The sequence below is a fragment of the Pimephales promelas genome, chromosome 5 (assembly GCF_988280905.1).
Source record: "Pimephales promelas chromosome 5, fPimPro1.hap1.1, whole genome shotgun sequence".
NCBI classification, from domain to species: Eukaryota; Metazoa; Chordata; class Actinopteri; order Cypriniformes; family Leuciscidae; genus Pimephales; species Pimephales promelas.
The window spans coordinates 22461544-22480323 of NC_142773.1; the positions used below are offsets into that span (position 1 = coordinate 22461544).

The 18780-nt window shown below is 37.7% G+C and overlaps 1 protein-coding gene across 2 annotated transcripts in view; it reads right to left on the minus strand.

The window, feature by feature from the left end:
- epha4b (eph receptor A4b) overlaps nt 1-18780 on the minus strand; it is a 134171-nt gene that overhangs the window by 101078 nt on the left and 14313 nt on the right. For both annotated transcript variants that reach the window (XM_039654694.2, XM_039654695.2), the window contains exons 2-3: nt 15987-16051; nt 6172-6832 (exon numbers count right to left, since the gene is read on the minus strand). In XM_039654694.2, coding sequence (XP_039510628.2) covers nt 6172-6832; nt 15987-16051 — 726 coding nt within the window. The remainder of the gene's footprint in view (nt 1-6171; nt 6833-15986; nt 16052-18780) is intronic.

Below are 18780 nucleotides of genomic sequence, written 5' to 3' on the forward strand. Positions count from 1 at the left end.
CATTGAGAAAAATCAACAGCTCACTGCATTTTAAGTTACTAATGGTACAGAAGAGGTAACATAACGGCCCGTGCAGGCTTTAGTCAAGCAATGTTTCCAAATGTAGCCAGCACTCAAGTCCTCGAAAACGTTCGAAAAGCTTGCCGTTTGGGTGAATACAATGTCACCTTGGCCCACAGCCAAAAAACTGTGAAAAGAATTAAGTGTTCTCGTTTTTTTTTTTTTTTTTTTTTTTTTTACCCCTGAATTTCACTCTGCTTTGAAATTTCATCAGAGAAAAGTAAAAGACCTTTCACTCCCACTACTCTCAAAATATTCTAAACGTCCTTGCCCACATACTTAATTGCTTAGTTCACCCGAAAATGAAAATTCTGTCTTCATTTAGGCCTACGCACCCTCAATGGCATTCCAAACTTGTTTGAGTTTCTTCTTTCTAGTGGCACAAAAAAGGAGATGTTTAGCAGAATGCTCATACTACACTTTTCCATACAATGAAAATGAACAGCGACAAAGGGCTTTCAAGTGCAAGAAAAAAAGCCTCATAAAAACAAAAAGACTGAAATGTTAGCATTAGTCCACTCGTTTGTCACATGATCATTCAGAAATCATTCTAAGATGCTAAAATAGGTTCATTTCAGGAAAATTTCAGGATTCATTGATGAGAGTTCAAAGGAACAGAATTTATTTGAAATAGAAACCTTTTGTACCATGTCACTTTAGATCAATTTAATGCAATCTTGATTAATAAAATTATTAATTTCTTTAAATAATATCTTATTGAATTTTGTGCTTAAATGTCACTTGTCACAGTTATTTTTGTCAAACTTATGCAAAACAACATGAGACATTATCCAAAAATGTCACATTCACATTTAAAGGGATACTCCACTTTTGTTGGAAATAGACTCATTTTACCACTCCCCTAGAGTTAAACAGTTGAGTTTTACCGATCCATTCAGCCGATTTTCTGATTTTTAGAAGAATATCAGTAACCAGACAGTTTCTGGTCTCATTGACTTTCATAGTATATATTTTTTCCTACTATGGAAGTCAATGAGACCAGAAACTGTCTGGTTACTGTTATTCTTCTAAATATTAGAAAATCGGCTGAATGGATTCGAAAATGGTAAAACCCAAAAGTTATTTTTTTGTGTGTGTTTGGGGGGAGGGGGGGGGATGAAAATGACTGTCATCTTTGCAAGAATGTGATATGAAGAATGTGCAGAGTAACATCTCATACATAGCTATCGGTTCAATGCGCGTTATGACTAACCATGCGTCAGCGTTTTCAAATACCTCAGTTTTCAAAGTCCGCACTGTAATGCAAAAACAGCATTTTCAAATTTATCCACTTGGGAAAGAATTTTAAAAAAGCTAACTTTTTGCAAGACAAAAATGCAGTTTCAGTGTGGGTAAAAGGCCAATACAGAGAGAAAAAAAATGCACTTTCAAACAAAAACATACAGTATTAGTGTGGACAAGGCCTTAGTGAGCTAAAGCCTAGAATGTTGTTGGAATTAAACATTTTTTTTTTTTTTTCCGGTACTGAAAAAAGATCTGAGTTTCTAATTATGTGGTTCTATCGTGGTCGATCATCTCCCAACAATAAGGCTCCACGCTAACCCAAAGTGGCCTACGGCACAAAGCAATAGTTCCGTGATTCCTAATCCCATGCTAAGCTTTCCAATATCTGTGAGTTGTCTACCTGTCAATTAAACAACTGCGTGATCTCCAAGGCAACTATTGTACTACAAGCAGAAACCATTTCTAGAGAGCCTGCCAGCTTAATACAGATGGAGGATCATTCACAAATCCTCAATATAATCAGAGCTTACAGGGATAACTCATGTACTAAATATGAAAAGCCGTCTGCCGACCTGATGTGTAATGCAGTTACTATGGTGAAAAAAAAAAAGCTTGTGCTTACACATACCCACACACATCCAGCTATAATTCACTGCCTGAGATGAAGGATAAGGCCATATATTAGGTGACCTCTGGCCTTGTGCTGCCAATAGACCTCCAAGATTAGCCATTTCGTCATGCTGGCCTGTGGACCACCACACTGAGACACAGCTCAACACGGTCAATCTCTATTTATTGAGTCTTGCGCTCTGTTACCAAGGCCTCTCAGTGAGTTCTTATTTCTCTTTTCCAATGACCTCTCGCATGATTGAATGAATGCTTCAACCGTAAAAGATACAGCTAGCTTTGTCTTGAATAAGGTTTATTGACTGGTAGAAAGCAATTCATTACACTGGCACGTTAAAATTCTGATAAGATTATTTTGCAAAGAGTGACCATTCCTTGACCTGCTGCATGAGGAGGGGGGAAGGTTTCAAATATGGGTGCCATAAGACGAATTTCGAATTCAGAAAGGAGATAACGAATTCTATGGAGCCCCTAAAGGTACATGGTTAAGGAAAAAAATATGAAATGGGAGGACAAATTATATTTAAAAGCTTTTGGATTCTTTCGTAATTATAGGCAATTAATTATATTGTATATGTTCAAATTTATGATCACGATTACTCTTTGGCCCTGTCCCAAATGACACCCTACACACTGTCTTCCAATGTGTCTGCACTTTCGCAGTATAACGTCACTTTGACTGTCAGGAAGAAGTCTGCATGCGGAGCTCGCCCATATCGACGGCAAAGGGGGTGCTCACCAAGTTTCGGCTTTTTTTCAGGAAGCAGACACGCACTGTCAGGCTATGTTTACACGGAAACGATTCTGAAGAGAAAACGCAAAAGTGGCGTTGCGTTATCACTTTTTATTCTGCGTTTAGACGAGCATTTTGGGTGGGAAATCTGCGTGCAAATGGTGACGCAAAAGTGTGTGAAATTCAATGTAGTATGCACTTCAGGCGGCTAGGAGTGCATACTACAACAACACCACGTCCACGCGCCTGCGTACAACCTTCACTGTCAAGCACACCTTTGCGTTTTTACCCTTTACACGGGAGCCCCTGCGGTGGAGCCTTTTTAAGATTTCCACTCTGGAGGGTGGTTTCACTTTTTTTGTGTTTTTAAGCCTCAAAAACGCTGTCGCCGTGTAAACGAAAGGCACATCCGATAAAATATTTTTACGTTTTCACCCGCAAGCGTTCTCGTGGCCTTAGTTTACATCTAGACTAAAAACACATCTCTTTAACCTGGCATACACATAGCATATTATCAATTCAAATCATGTTAAATTATTATTAGGATAAATTAGGTCAGCCGGACCGGGAACACTTCCCATAACAGCTGATATACTCGTTATTTCATAAGAAGAATGGCATCTACGCTAATCTCAGTTTATCCCAAGGTTTACTATTGTCAACCGGATCCGGGCTGTATCCATATCAGATGAAGGACCATCAGTAGCGGAGTGTCAGTAGCGTCGTTTTCAAAAACGCACGTCAAAGTTTGCCATCTCTGGCAACCAAAACACTGTTGTCGTGGAAATAAACGGTCAGAACACATTACAAGTTTTCTATTTTCATTTGAAACCGGTGTTGTGTAAATGGCCCCTAAGTTAATAACTAATGATTTTTTACAAGGGAAACTAATTAATCAAAAGCTTACTTTTCAATCAAATACTTTAAAGATGTGGTAGCATTGGATCTGGACGGGAAGGATAACTCTGGGAGGTGGAAAGGGTGTGTCGTGATCATGGGAATGTTTGAAATGAGTCCAAATCTAGATAAATCTTGCCTAATTGATCGGTATTGCAAAATATATTAGTGGATTTTTTACACAAAATAACTAGTTTTCTGTTATTTTAACAGGATGCCACTTGCAGAAATAAACTAGGTGTGTAGTGCCTTTCTACTATAATTCACAAATATCAGGATCTTGATACCATTAAATTAGCATAAGCTAAGCTAACTAAAAAAATCATAGCAAAGCACAAAATCAATGGAGAAGAAAATGGAGAAAAAAAAATGGAGATGATAGCGAGTGGTATGAAATCCGTAAACATTTCATCATGAAGGTGTAGGCATTAGCTCCTCAGCAGGTCCCTCTGTGTTGCTTTAGCCTATCCATTAGCAAACAACATGAACCCCTTCAGCAACCATTAGATAGGAAGCAAGCAGCACAATGCACAAAGAAAAAGAACAACATCCCCACAATTACACTCACAGGTGCCCGTCATGCTTTACTCAGTTCCACCTCTCTTTCCAAAGTCGTCTAAATCTCAAAGTTGATAAAAGAAAGTACAATGCATAATGATGCTACATGCAAATACAGATCAGTAAGAGTTTGCAGAAAAGCTGCAAATTCAATCAACAGGAGGTTTGAAACTTTGAGAAGCTGTGTGGGTTGCTAGAAATGTACTTTTTAATGTTTTGACGTGTTTGCAGGCTATGCAGAAATCAAAACGGCAAAAGAATAACGTAAGACGAAGTATGAGCAATTTAAGCAAGCTTGATCCCAGCGGATCAAAATAAATAATAAAAAAGACATACATATACATTTTGGTATATTTAGAACAATGCATTTTTCTTTATTCACACACAAACACACACACACACACGCACGCACACACACACACATATATATATATATATATATATATATATATATATATATATATGAAGAGTTCAGATGCAAAAGCCTCTAAGTGCCATTTGAAATTTTGTTCTAGAATGACCATTTTTATCAAGCTTGTGTATTTAAGTTCAGTAATTTCACTTAAATGACAATTAATAGGTAATCTTCATTGCCATTTAAGTGAAATTACTGAACTTAAATATACAAGCTTGATAAAAATGATAATTTTAGAAGAAAATTTCAAATGGCACTTAGAGGCTTTTGCATCTGAACTCTTCATATACTGCATACATAAATGCATTGTTCAAAAATATACCAAAATGTTTCATATAGCATTTGAATAATGAATTTGCTTAATAAATAATATTTTAATGAAAATTTAGAATGTAAATATGTATTATTAGTTTTTTTACTAAAAAAAAAAAAAACATCTGGCATAGACTACTTTGAAGAAAACTTCTACAAACTCATCCAATGAATGCACACACTCAACAGCAAGACTGCCTGCTGGAGGCCTATGGATTTGCAAAGCAAGTAAACAGAACAAATAGTCTTTGGAATGCTATGTCTCAATAATTTGTATCCTGGAGCATAACTACCTTCCCCAACTCAGGGAAACAAGGCACGGAGTGAATCTGAATGAGTCACAGAAGCCCTCAGCTACTTTCATTGCAAACTTATTTGCATTTGCTCACAAACACACACATACACGCTGCTCACTAAGCATACAAAGGAACTTCAACTCTTAAAAAAACAGATTGTGGATATTTCATACAGAACGTGCCATATTAACCAATAAATCCCCTAATAAAGTCATAAAAAACATTGGTTTTGTTATACAGTGGCCCTAAAAAGTATTTGGACAATTTAGCCAAACTAAAAATATGAATGGCGTTGCTTTTTGTAAGAAAGCATCTTTAATTTAAAAGAAAGATTGCATACACTTCAGACATGCAATTAAAAATGACCTTTGTATATATATATATATATATATATATATATATATATATATATATATATATATATAATAGGGATGCACTAATATTACAATTTTGACCAAAGCTGAAAATTAAATTCATGTTATGGCTACAGATATTAGAATTTGTACTATGTTGTCTAAATAAAAAACAAATAACAATAAATAAATAAATACATTTAAATGCAAGTGGATGCTAAGTAAATTTAGGCATCACAATAAAATCCACAGTATGAAAAAAAAAAGGATTTTCATTTTGAGATTTGCAATATTTAAGATTACATTTAACAGTGTTATTAAATTATTAGTGTTCATTTTGAGATTTAGATGATGGCAAAGGCAATATAAATGTAAAATAGGAGGAATGAGCATGCACAATTAAAAATATCCAATATCGACCAATAAAGAAAAAAAAAAAGCTTTAACATTGTCCGGTAACCAAAAAATAGGGTAATTGCCATTGAAATGACTGGGAAAAGTGTCCCAATTTATTGTGTGGATCCCAACATCTTTAAAGTATAACTTAAGAGTACAGACGTGTCTAAATACTTTTTAATACCACTGTATTAAATCTAACTGTATTAAATCTAAATCCACTGTACTGTATCTAAAGTTCCCAAAACAGGAGTACAATAAACTGAATAGAAAACTCACGCTGACAGTAGTCCTTGTTCTCTTCGAAGCCTGGCTTGCAGACACAGCGTCCAATGGGCACCAGCCATCCGCCATCTCCACTGCAGTACATCCTCGGCGCCTCAAACTCCTCAGAGTCATTCACACAAGATCCCCTAACCTCCACCAAAGCTGAATCCCCCCCTGTCACCGTGTCGGGAAACTGGGCCAAGTTCAGAACGGCAAGAGGACACTTCTTATAGAAGACCCTCAAGGACACCAAAGCGATGCAGGCTCCAACATCTTGGAAAGCCAGGTAGAAACCCTTCTTGCTCAAGTTACTGATGTCCCTGACTTCTGTGTTTAGTTTCATGACACGATCGCCCACGTCAGTCTGCGTGAAGCTCTCGTCGGCTGCGATAGTGTCTATCTTTATATACTGGCTCTCCTTGATGAACCACAGGTTGGCATTGTTGGACTCGTAGTAGTACATATTGAAAGTTTCTTTGCACGTGCCAGGGACTCCAGGCAGACTGTTGCAGTCACGCAGGGTGAACTTAATCTCGATGTAGACGCGCTGCGCTCCATCTCGTGGGATGTGGCGCGTGCGTAGCCAGTTGTTCTGATTAGCCTCCATCACATTACACACCTGGTAGGAGCGCATTGGGGTGTTCCTCTCATCCATCACACTGATTTCCTCCCACTGCAACAGACAGAACAACTGTTATGATTGCAAAAATGTGCACACACAAAAAAAAAATCCTTGAAAAAACACTATTTCGCATGAGGATGCAAGTTTGCCAATCCTGACCTCAGGGCTTAAATATTGCATATTTGTTATGTATTATGTCTCTTTCATGTACACTTGTGGAACACATAGTATGAGTCAGTTAGTTTGTGTGAGTGTGTAGGCTATATCTCCAGTTGCATAGGCAGTAATAGATAGAGTATGTGTAAGGGACTCATCTCCCATCTCTTGCCATCTGCTTCCACTTGTCTAAGGTTCCTTCATTTGGAACACTTCATGCATAAGTAACATTTCACTCCTTAAAGGGAGAGAAAATAAACCATCCAGGGAGTCTTAGAGGGGTGGGCAATTTCTTCAACGGCTGGTTCTCAAAAAAAGATTCTGATTTGCTTCAATAAATTATATTCCGTTTCTGTATAATTTGCAGCGGAGATGAGCTGGAGGACCACCGGCTCAGTTCTAAGTGATTTTAGAGATTCATTCAAGCTGCTGATCAATCCAATCAGCAAGTAGCGTACTAGACTTCAAATACTAAGCATTCAGGAATCACTGCTTGACCACTTGAGTTGCCACTCGAAGGCATTCATCATGATTTCCGCTCAAGATTTCTTGAACAGTGCATGATAGGAGCAATCCACTGGAAAAGGACAGAAACTTATGGCTGTTAAAGAGCTCTGTGTTCTTTTGATGGATTAGTACCCCCACCCCACCAAACCATAAAAAACTGTCATCTTTTTGTTATGCTGTTCAAAAACTTTTGGACTTTTATCACACAAAACGAGACTACGTTACTCACTTATTTTGTTCATGGAGTCCGGAGCATTGAAGCCCCCCAAAAGGCACCATATAGAATCAATAAAAGTGATCAATAATGACATATGCTCTATATTCCAATTTTCCTGAAGCCATATGATGGCTTTGTATGACAAACAGAAAGTTGCTATGATGGCAACAACAAAATCACTCAATGTTACCGCAGTTAACGGATCACTGGAGTAAATAACTTTCAATCTGTTCATCATACAAAGCTATCGTGAGACAGCATGTAAGTCATTTGATACTTTTATGGTGCTGTCCTTTCCTTTATGAAGCCTAAAATCTCCGGTCCTAAATAATTGCAAAGAGCAACCAGTACATAAACTCATTTTGAGTTCCAAGGAAAAATAAAAACAAGTTCAAATGGGTTTGAAATGACAAGGATGAATAAATGATTACAGCTTTTTCGTTTTTGGGTGAACTAATCCTTTAACAACCCTTAAACTGATTGATAGTGAATATGGGTGCACATTTAAGCAAATGGTCAAGGAGACGAGTACATCAGAATATCTACAAAAAGAGCCATTTTCCATATCAGTGCATTCAAGCATTAAGTATTTTATACCATGCGTCAGCACAGTCTGGAGTGCACATCACTTGCCGGCCATGCCATTATGTCATAGCAACAATGAGAGCATTTATGACACGTTGCCATTAGTTTATAGTTTCAAAAAAAAAAAAAGTGACCGAGGATCAGCGTCAAGAAGTTTGGCTTTAAACTGAGCCACATGCTGACTGGTGGGAATGGGTGGACATTACAGATCAAAGTGACAGAGCCACTAAACGTCTTCTTGGGTATCTTCTTTCCCTTTGAGTGGAATAATTACGACTTTTGAAGGAATATTTATGTAGGGATAAAGGCAGGTTTATGCCTTTCTGTTTATTTATTTTCAAGAGTCTGTCTGAATCCAAATGTGACGGAAAGTTTCTTTGGAATTTCATTGTCTGAGTATTTTACCACAGATGGGTGGTTACACAAAAGTCTAAAGGGTTGAGTTACACACCCCAGATCTCCAGACGCACATATACATTTTTTGTACGCCACGATGGGGCACAGCCGTCCAAAGGAAATTGGCTATGTGCAGTTGATATTCATGAACGGAACTATCAAAAAGCATACACCGAAACGTTCATAAATCCGCCTACGTACAGCTAGTTCAACACACGCTCACAATTGTTAAGTGAAAAACAGGTTATTTGGACAGGAGGTAAAGCTTAGCCACTCTCAATCAACGTAGTGGTCATAAGTGTGACGTGGGCGTCTTGTTAATTAGCGTCTCCAGCTGGACGCTACCCCTAGAGTCTCTTCTGAAATACCTTAACTCCATTCCCCAGTCACCCTTCACAGGCTATGGCCGCTTTGAAGCCAGGCAAATATGTCAGATCAGGGGGTCTGCTTAGCCCTTCATTGGCTTAACTTAATTGCAGGCCCACAATCATCTGGTAGTTTAAGATACTTAAATGCAATTGACTTTAAATCCCTAAAAGAACGTCTGTTTTATGGGGGGAGAAGGCCCCTTTTGGAGGACACGTTAATAGGGCTACCTGTTTTCTATCACTCTAGGTGAATTGCTCCCTTCTATTTTAGTAACAGACATGCACACATACCCTAAACGACTACGGCCGTTTGAGAGGCAATCCAAAACAAACCTTCCACATCTGGGACAGGGAAAGCTGTATTAGTCTTGACCTGTGAAGGTCAAGTGGCAGTCGATTGAGTCAGTAAGGTAAATATCCAGCGGAGGTGAAGCGGCTGCTTTGGGAACACATCGGCTTTCCTGTGAGTCGCTCCACAACTGCACAGCATCGGCGGGTTCAGTGGGTCACTGGTCGCCATGATAATCCTCAAGTATGAAACGCAAGCCGCAGCTGCGAGACCTGATTTAGCCTTACAGTTCACTCCCATTAAACAACTGCCATACCAGCAAAACAAAGAGACTCCTACTATCACTGAATCTAAGGTAAACAGCACGGTGACAGGGAAGAGTTTAACAGACGTAATGTGGAAACAGGCCAATTGGAAGAGAATCTCACAGCACTGTATGTAAGAGTATCACTCAATCCAGAACAAAATCTCTCAATTTGGATTGGTAAGGGTACAATTTAATTTTACTATAAAATTGTTATTTGCTTTAAAAAATAAAATAAAATAAATAATACTATCCATTTTAAATCTGTTGATGTCTACTGATGGAAAAGCACATACTTTTGAATATGCAATAAGAAGCTATGCCATATTGAGATCTACAAGGTTTCTCTTAGCACATCATCTCTGCAGCACAATTTTTCAGAAAGATTCTGTCAAATTTTAGTTGATTTATAAAGTGCTTTTCACACTGCGTATTGTTTCAAAGCAGCTTTACAGAAAAGCAATAGTCAAATCAATGATGTGAAGCTAACTTGTTAATGATGTACAGTTAAAATTATGGATTATTAATTTTGAGTTCTGCTAAAGAAAATAATATTTGTAAAAAATACATTCTAAAACAATTACTAGCAATTGTGGATCTTTGTTGTGATTGTGCAAAATCCATTAACATTATGTTTACGTTAGATGATAACAAATGTAATTTAAGATGTAAAAAAATGTCCAAAACAAACATTCACAATTAAAGAAAATACGGCAGATAAGTGATATGGTCCAGATCCATCATACATCCCTAGAACACACTAATTCCAATCCTGCGTACTAAGTAGGACAGAGAGTATGCAAACTGGATACTATGGCAATTTTTACACTACACAGTACCAGCTCGACCGCTTCGCCTTTGTTTGGTTTTCTACTGTGCAAAAGTTGTACCTGTACCTGCTTTCGGGTACTTTTTTTATATCACCTCCGACGAGGTTGTGAGCGAGTTAAGGTGAGCTGAGGCGATCAAAAAATGTGACATTAAAACAATTCCGACTGCTGATTGGTCAGAGAGAATCGTCGCCATTGTCACCATTGCACGCGCCAGATGGAGTATCCAGAATAATGCCATTTTTAAATAGTTTGGCCAGAGATAGTTACTAAACTTACTAATATTATTAGGGCAACTCGGAAGAATATGCGTGGTCAAACGAGGAGGTGCAGACTTTCCTTTTTTTGGTTGCTGAAGAGAGGATCCAGCGAGAGCTTGATGGGGCAACGGGGAACTAAAGGCGTCGCTATGACGACCGGGTACTATTTGTGGCGGTACTGTATGCAATGGAAAACGGAGCGAAAAGCGGGCAGAATCGAGGCGAGTTGAGTCGAGCTGGCACTGGTAATGGAAAAGCGGCATTAGAGAAACAGCCCCCTGTAGACACTCCATTCATCTGCTGAGGAGCTGGTGATATGCTCACTCCCACTACAGCAGCACTCAGTCCCACTACAGAAATCCAAACACTCCAAGTCGTTTACACGAAAAATCTCATAAATGAAGTTTGGTTTACAGGATGCATCTGTTTTGAGGATCTTGCTCTACACAGTGTTTGCATTGTCTGCCACAACTTTAATTTCAATTTTAAATGTCATTCAGTATTCACATGATTTCTTAGGGAGAGATGCCAGGTTTGGGTTATTGACAACATATCAGCCTTTTATACAATGCAATACTGTTATGCAAGTCTAAAATTTCTTGGTATGGGAAGGAGTGCATGTCTGTCGCACTAGACAGGATTGTGATTGTGCGAGTAAAAAAAAAAAACAGGATTTTTAAGACCCAGCGTAAAGCACTTTTTTTACTTTTTAAACACCTGAATCCGCCATTTACTTCAGTAACTACCAGGAACTGTGATGAGTGACACACATGGAAATATATTTAACAGCTATAATTTATTTCTAGTGATACAAAACAGGACGTCTTAACTTATCTTTGGGGAAAATGTAAGGGCGATAACTGTTCTGTAAAGAAAATAACTTGTGTTTCCAATACCGATCAATCTCATTCAGTAAATAAAATTCCACTCAAACTTCTACAATAGGAATAGGCAACATAAAATGTTTTTTTTTTGTGTGTGTGTGTGTGTGTGTTTTGGTAAACTGCACATCATATTCTGGCAACACAAATAAAACAACCATTTATGAATTATACAGTATTAATGCTTTTTACACATTAGCAAATGAAGACTACACAATCTTATCAGCATGATGAATAAATTATATTAACAGGAATAAACTGTAACGTTACACAGAAAGTGAACAGAGAATGTGACCGATCGAGCTTTGCGTGCTCTTTATATGCATAAATGACCTATTACGTGCAACCAATAAGCAATTTAGTGTGCCATAGGCTACAAATGTTACGCACTTTTTTGCCTACCAGATGCGTGTATTACTTTTGCGTATAAACAGCAAGCCTAATAAAAGCACTCGTGCTATACACAAATCCAGCAAAACATGGAAGTAAAGCAGCGCCGCTATTACCATGCATGGCTGCTAATGAAGTAGCCGAAGTAGCGTTAGTCCCGTAAGTGGCTAGCTGTACTAAATGTTATTTCGATGTAGTTTTTTTTTCCCGTTCGTATGCTGTTCAGTGATGCCGGGAAAAGCGTGTTGTGTTAATTGTGTAGTCAGCTTCATTGATAATAACAGAGATGTGTGAGATTGTGATGAACTGATGTCAGCTTTTTAGGAATTATTAAGGGAGCGCACTTTGTGCGCATTCAGTCATGCCAAACCATAGCCTGCTTGATTTTAATGTGGTTTGTGTGTTAATGCTTTAATAGCAAATAATTTATTAGGAGCATTTATGCTGATGTGTATGGTGGCGACACGTAGGCTAACTTGAAACTATTTGGAGGTACAGAAAAAATGTCTATTTGTGGGCAGGAGAAAATAACATAGAAAGTAGTTGCAGGGATCTCAAGTGTCACGCATTGAGCGTGACAGTCACTCATTTCGGTCTTTCATGCTCTTCCGCCACTCATTGTATTTCTCACGCTAAAAAACTATTTCTAATATATAATATGCCGCAGCGCCCAAAATTTCTCTGGCCGTGCCACTCTCACTATGGAACCAACAGGAATCAAGTGCGTCTCGATGAATCTCTTACATCAAATCTGCACTTTGTTGTTTATGATCAGAAGAATTCAGTCAGCGCACTGAACTAAACTATTCGTTTCAGTGATGACTAATCTGAACGCGTCTGATTGGTCATCAAGCTCATTAACTCAACGTAAAAGTGTGCAATTGGTTAAAATCATCAACGCAGAAAAACGAAATCTGATGGAAATGCCGTAGTGGGATGGATCGAATGAACATTAAGTATTGTAGTTTGTTTAACTAATATTATAGAAACATTTTCTTTTTTTATAAATATTTTGAAACAAATTACAATGACTTTCCCAGAACTTCCAAACATTTTATTTTTATTACTGATCTGCATGATTCACATGGGTCATAATTTTAGGCTGAAATAACCGGAATTCCGGATTAATCCGGAAGAATCATTTCTCTGATTATATAATCATTCGTAAATTCCGTTCACCTCTAGATTAAGCTGCTACATGATCCGATCTAGCTTCTGACGTCTCTATTAAATCATTTAAAAGGCAGCTGTGAAATCCCTGAGATTGATTTTCTTTTAAGTTCACCATGGTTTTTGCAAACCTGATTATTTTTAGACCACTTTGGGTGCATCAAAAAAGACAGAACAGGCCTCCTTAAAATAAACGGCTCCTTCTTCGGTTCTCTGGCACAGGGGATTGTGTTCCGGCTTTAGAGACTCTTAATCTTGACGTCTTCCTCAAATAAATTGGAAGTAAGCGACCGGGTAAGTTGGTGTTAAGCCGAACATGAATACCTCTTGGCTGAAAACGAGTATTAAGCTCGCTAGACTTCACAAATGACCTTCACACCACATCCTACAATTTGCACATGCAAAAAAAAACAGTGGCTCCTATTTATAAGAACATGAGAACGTGCTTTCAGCCTTCCTTTCCCATTAGCTCAATGCTGTATCCACTCTTATACATATGCATGCCCAGGTTGGGTCGAACCATTTGCAATTCCAGCACATTTAAGATGTGATGGCGTGATTACCGATAATTGTTGGCAGGGGGATTTATTTATTTATTTATTTTTTAAAGGTGTCCCTCTACAGTTCAAATCATTTTGTGTAAAAGAATCACTGAAGATTACTTAAAGAATAAAATGTGTAAGAATCAACAGAGCTTATACCTTGGCGTCATAAAAGGTACTCCAAGCTTTGTATATGCCTGGTCTTTTCTCCAAGCCTAGTTACCATTAGTCTAAACGGTAAGTAGGCATAGCAGTTATATTAGAGACCTAGCTATCGAAAATGGTTAAATATGGTGTTTGTGCGGGATGTACGAATACATCAAAAACAGGGGAGAGGCTCCACAATTTCCCCAAGGAAAAACGACTGATTCGTGCCTTTAAGTGTTAGCATACCCGAGGTAGAGCTTGGGTATGCAAGCCCGACCCTACACGAGCACGTTGTGTCTAAGCCCGACACATTAAAAGTAATTATGAGCCTGAGCCCGATTTAAACCTGACCATTTTTTAATATGTGGGTCATTATTTTAACTGACGTTCTCAACTACTTTCTATATTACTTTCTCACGCCGGCAACATTTATGTTTTGTCCCGCTCCCACCGCAAAAAGACTTTTTTCTGCATACCTCCAAATACTTTCAAGTTAGCCCACGTGTCGCCACCATACACATCTGCATAAATGCTCCTGGTAAATTATTTGTTATTAAAGCATTAACACACAAACCACACTGTTATAACATTAAAAACAAGCAGGCTGACATCAGTTCATCGCGATCTCACACATCTTATTATCACTGAATCTTTCATAATATCTACACTTTGTTAAAATTCGACGATTTGCCAGCATATGAAGAGTTCAGATGCAAAAGCCTCTAAGTGCCATTTGAAATTTTCTTCTAAAATGATCATTTTTACCAAGCTTGTATATTTAAGTTCAGTAATTTCACTTAAAGGGCAATGAAGATTACCTATTAATTGCCATTTATGTGAAATTACTAAACTTAAATATACAAGCTTGATAAAAATGATCATTCTAGAAGAAAATTTCAAATGGCATTTAGAGGCTTTTGCATCTGAACTCTTATATAGAATTCATCACTGAACAAAAAGTCAGTTTTGAGCAATGAGGAAAGTCTATCGTAAATGCTTCTTGGCCATTCCATTCCTAGAAATCAACACATGTGTCTGTGATTGGCTACATCGCTCAACACTGCAAACATTTTATAAATAGACACTCAGGCCTGTAAATTGTTTTTACTTTGTTCTAGTTGTTCTTGTTGCTTTTCTGCAACAGACGAATAAAAAGTATTCATTTTATGTTTTATTCATAGATTTATAGTTGTATTATTTTATTCGTATTTCTAGATTGCGTTCATGCAAAAACAAACATCCCCGCCCCCACACTCACATCTACACACACGTCAAATACACAGGAATGATTATTGGCCTGATCACATAGGCCCTATTTTGACATCGGAATGATACCGATGTGTAAAAAATTTACCATATCGACCGTTGTTATATCAGCGCCCGATATATCGTGCACCACTAATAAAATCTGACAACAACTGTTTCATACATTTTGAGTCATAACAAAAAAAAACCCTGAATTTTGCAGCATGGACAAAGCAAGCGCATACACAGTCATAAGCGAGCATCTAAACACAGTCTGTTTCTCATAACTACAGAAGCTTCTAAAGGAAAGCTGGAGTGACGCAATGACTTTGCTAGTCAACGATTTGCTCATTTTGGGCGTTGCACTTTCTCCCATTCATAAGTAATGCGAGTGCACCATCTTCCTATATAATGTATTTGGCTTAATTTATGTAAAAAAAAAAACTATTGGCTTTTGTTGAAGGAACCTGTTAATTCTTACATCTGGATAGGCCTACAAAAATCCTAAATCACTACATTTCATCAAGAAAAAAATCAATGGTCAAGGCAGTGATGTTATGCTTAAAATAACGTCATAACCTTATAATGTATAGTATAACTGTGGACTAATATTTTAGAGTTCTGCTAAAAGAAAAGTGCATGTTTTAATAAAAAAAAGGAAAAAATATTCAAATGGTTTAAAATAGAAAAAAAAAATTAGAAGAGTTCAAAAGTGTGACGGAGCCCAAGAGCCCAGACTCATTTTAATTTAAAAAAAGAAAGAAGTTGTCCCAACACAGTTCAAATCATTTTGTGTAAAACAAGCGCCGAGACATAATGCACCATAATTTTGGCTGGTTACAAGAGTCAAATTTGATTAAAGACGTTTGTGGGGGCTTGTGTATTGGTGTCTTGATTTTGATTGGTTGTGTTACTCACCCCTTCAGCTGGGTAGGCCTCCCAGCCAAGGTCTCCCAGAGCAGACATAGTGTCCAGCAATGTAACTAGAGAGAGAAAGAAAGGAGTAGAGAAAGAAAAAGAGCACACAGGGAGAGAGAAAAAAAAGTAATGATTTGTTAAAGTTCACTCAACCTCATGACACAGTGAGCAAAACAAGCTAGTTTGATGAGATTGCATATTTGGCAAGTAAATCACAGAGCAGTTGCAGGCAATCAGATCCGTAGCCTAAGGGACGGGAGTCTAGCCCCACGGTTTAAATCATTTCCACAATGCCCTCGTTCATCCAGCATCGAAACCCAATGCTGGGAACCCATTACGAGGGAAAGACTGTTTTGTAAATCAGATGTATCAATAAAAACACATCCATGTCTTACACAGCATTACCGGCAGAACAACGTTTGCCCTCGATCGCTGTATTGATGGTTTTCATTTTCATTTCTGGAGTATGTATGAATATGTGTGTGTATGCCAAGGGGAATGGGTCATCAAAACATCTATTTAATTTCCTATGCTAGTCTCTCTCAACCCTCATGCAGAGGGTTGCATACTGTGTTTTTCCTGCTATGATCTACATTCCAGGGTAAATCAGGTTTTGCCATCGTCGGCTATTAAATTTTAATCACCTCTGCTGCATTTTCACATTGAGGAAAATATATACATGGCTAAGGCTAATTTAATAAAGTGTTGCAAACCATGTTCTACATTTCAATTCTGCATTTCATGAATTAAAAGCAAAATTATCAAAATACTGACTCAGATATATTTGATCACAGTGTCATCAGAGAACTGAAACGAACAAAATCAGAATTTAAAACATGACTTCACAATATACAAATATGTTTATAGATTTAAATATGTATAATAACTATTTGACAGACACGCGCACACACACACACAATCACTTCAATACTTCCAGGATATTCGCATTAAGAAAAGCTGAGCACAGCATGTTTGACATATCAGCACACATGAAAGTTACTGGCATACAGATCTTAAGTGGTTTAATTGCCTTGTTTGTCTTTCACCCTCTCAGAAGTCAATGTTAACTGTATTCGTTCAAAGAAAAAGTAAAGAATGAGAATATGACCAAGGTATATCCTTAGCCGCTGTGTATGAGGTGGAGTGGGATGTGTGTTTTGATTTATAGTGACAGTGCAGTGTTGGTGTAAGATTAATGGAGTCATGTTTCATAAATATTTTCCTGCAGGCTGACTGTAATCCTTAAGCGGTGAAAGGGATCCGCTCTACCTCACATACTGCACAGCACGCAAAAGATGTCCAAACAACTACAGCAGCACAGAGCTTTGAATGTCAATCACTCATTTCACATGCAAAGAGGTTAGCCAATCAGAAAAGTGGTCATTTATACAAAAAAAAAAAAGTTTCAACTGGTTTTAGTCCAAAAAAAAAAAAAAAACTGAGAATGCACAATTTGTGTTTAATAGTTTGAGTAAGCCATTAAAAAAAGTAAATTTATATTTTAATTTATATATTTTATTTTTTTTAAATTTATATTATATTATATTAAAAGTTAATTTATACGTAGCCTAAAGTCTAAAATGAAAAAAGATAGTGTTCTTATGGAGTGATTTACCACCTCCTCCTCCTCTCTGCAGCCCCCATCTAAATCCTCTGGATTGATGAGGAGCGTTTTTCTAAAGAGCCCTCCGCCTGATGCAACACATTACGCCCCAGTGACGGTGACATTTGTAAATAAATAAAGTCTCAGGGAAAGTGTGTCAGAGTATTTGCTAAGGCCATTTGCTCAGTGAACAGGTACCCTTTTCACTGAGGAAAGGTCGCTCTTTAAAACCGCACGCAGGGGATAAACAGCATTTATGTGGTCTCTGTTTGGTTAAACCTACTGATTATTACAGATGTCTTAATAGCACACCAGCTAATAGAGGGCAGAATTTGACCCAATACAACCACTGTGTCCATGAGAACCACTAATCTGGATGAGTTAAAGCAGGATAAACAATTCTGAAATTGCAGAGGAAGAAGAGGAAGGCCGCAATAATACAAATAATACGTGACTGTTATTACTCAAATAACTGCTGATAAACCCTGAGGGGGTGAAACAAAAAACAGACCCTTATTTAACTAAATAATAGCCTACGACTGAAACTTCTGCTCTGCTTCACAAACACTCTATGTGCGTAGTGAAAACCTCACTTGCAACTCAAATTTGCATGTAATGAATTGGAATTACCATTAATTGAATATCAAAGAAACTCAAAGATAGTAATTCTAGAAAAGCAAAGGTTCAATTTTGCCTTGAACAAGTTTTGTTGTTCTAGTCATGTCAACAGACAGACAGACAGACAGACAGACAGACAGACAGACAGACAGACAGACAGACAGACAGACAGACAGACAGACAGACATATAGATAGATAGATAGATAGATAGATAGATAGATAGATAGATAGATAGATAGATAGATAGATAGATAGATAGATAGATAGATAGATAGATAGATAGATAGATAGATAGATAGATAGATAGATAGATAGATAGATAGATAGATAGATAGATAGATAGGCCGAGTAAATCACTCGTACGCGACTAAATTATCACTCTGGGTGACAAAATAATGTCTATCATTAGCTATTGGCTGATAAATTCTTGAGGCCAAGTAGCAAGTTCAGCAAGGACAAGATCGAGGGGTAGGGTGAAGGGATAGGGCTACATACAGTAGCCTGAAAGTTCACAGAATGCATCGCAAATCACCGGCGAGATGGCTTTGCAAACGGTTAAACACTTAAATTTA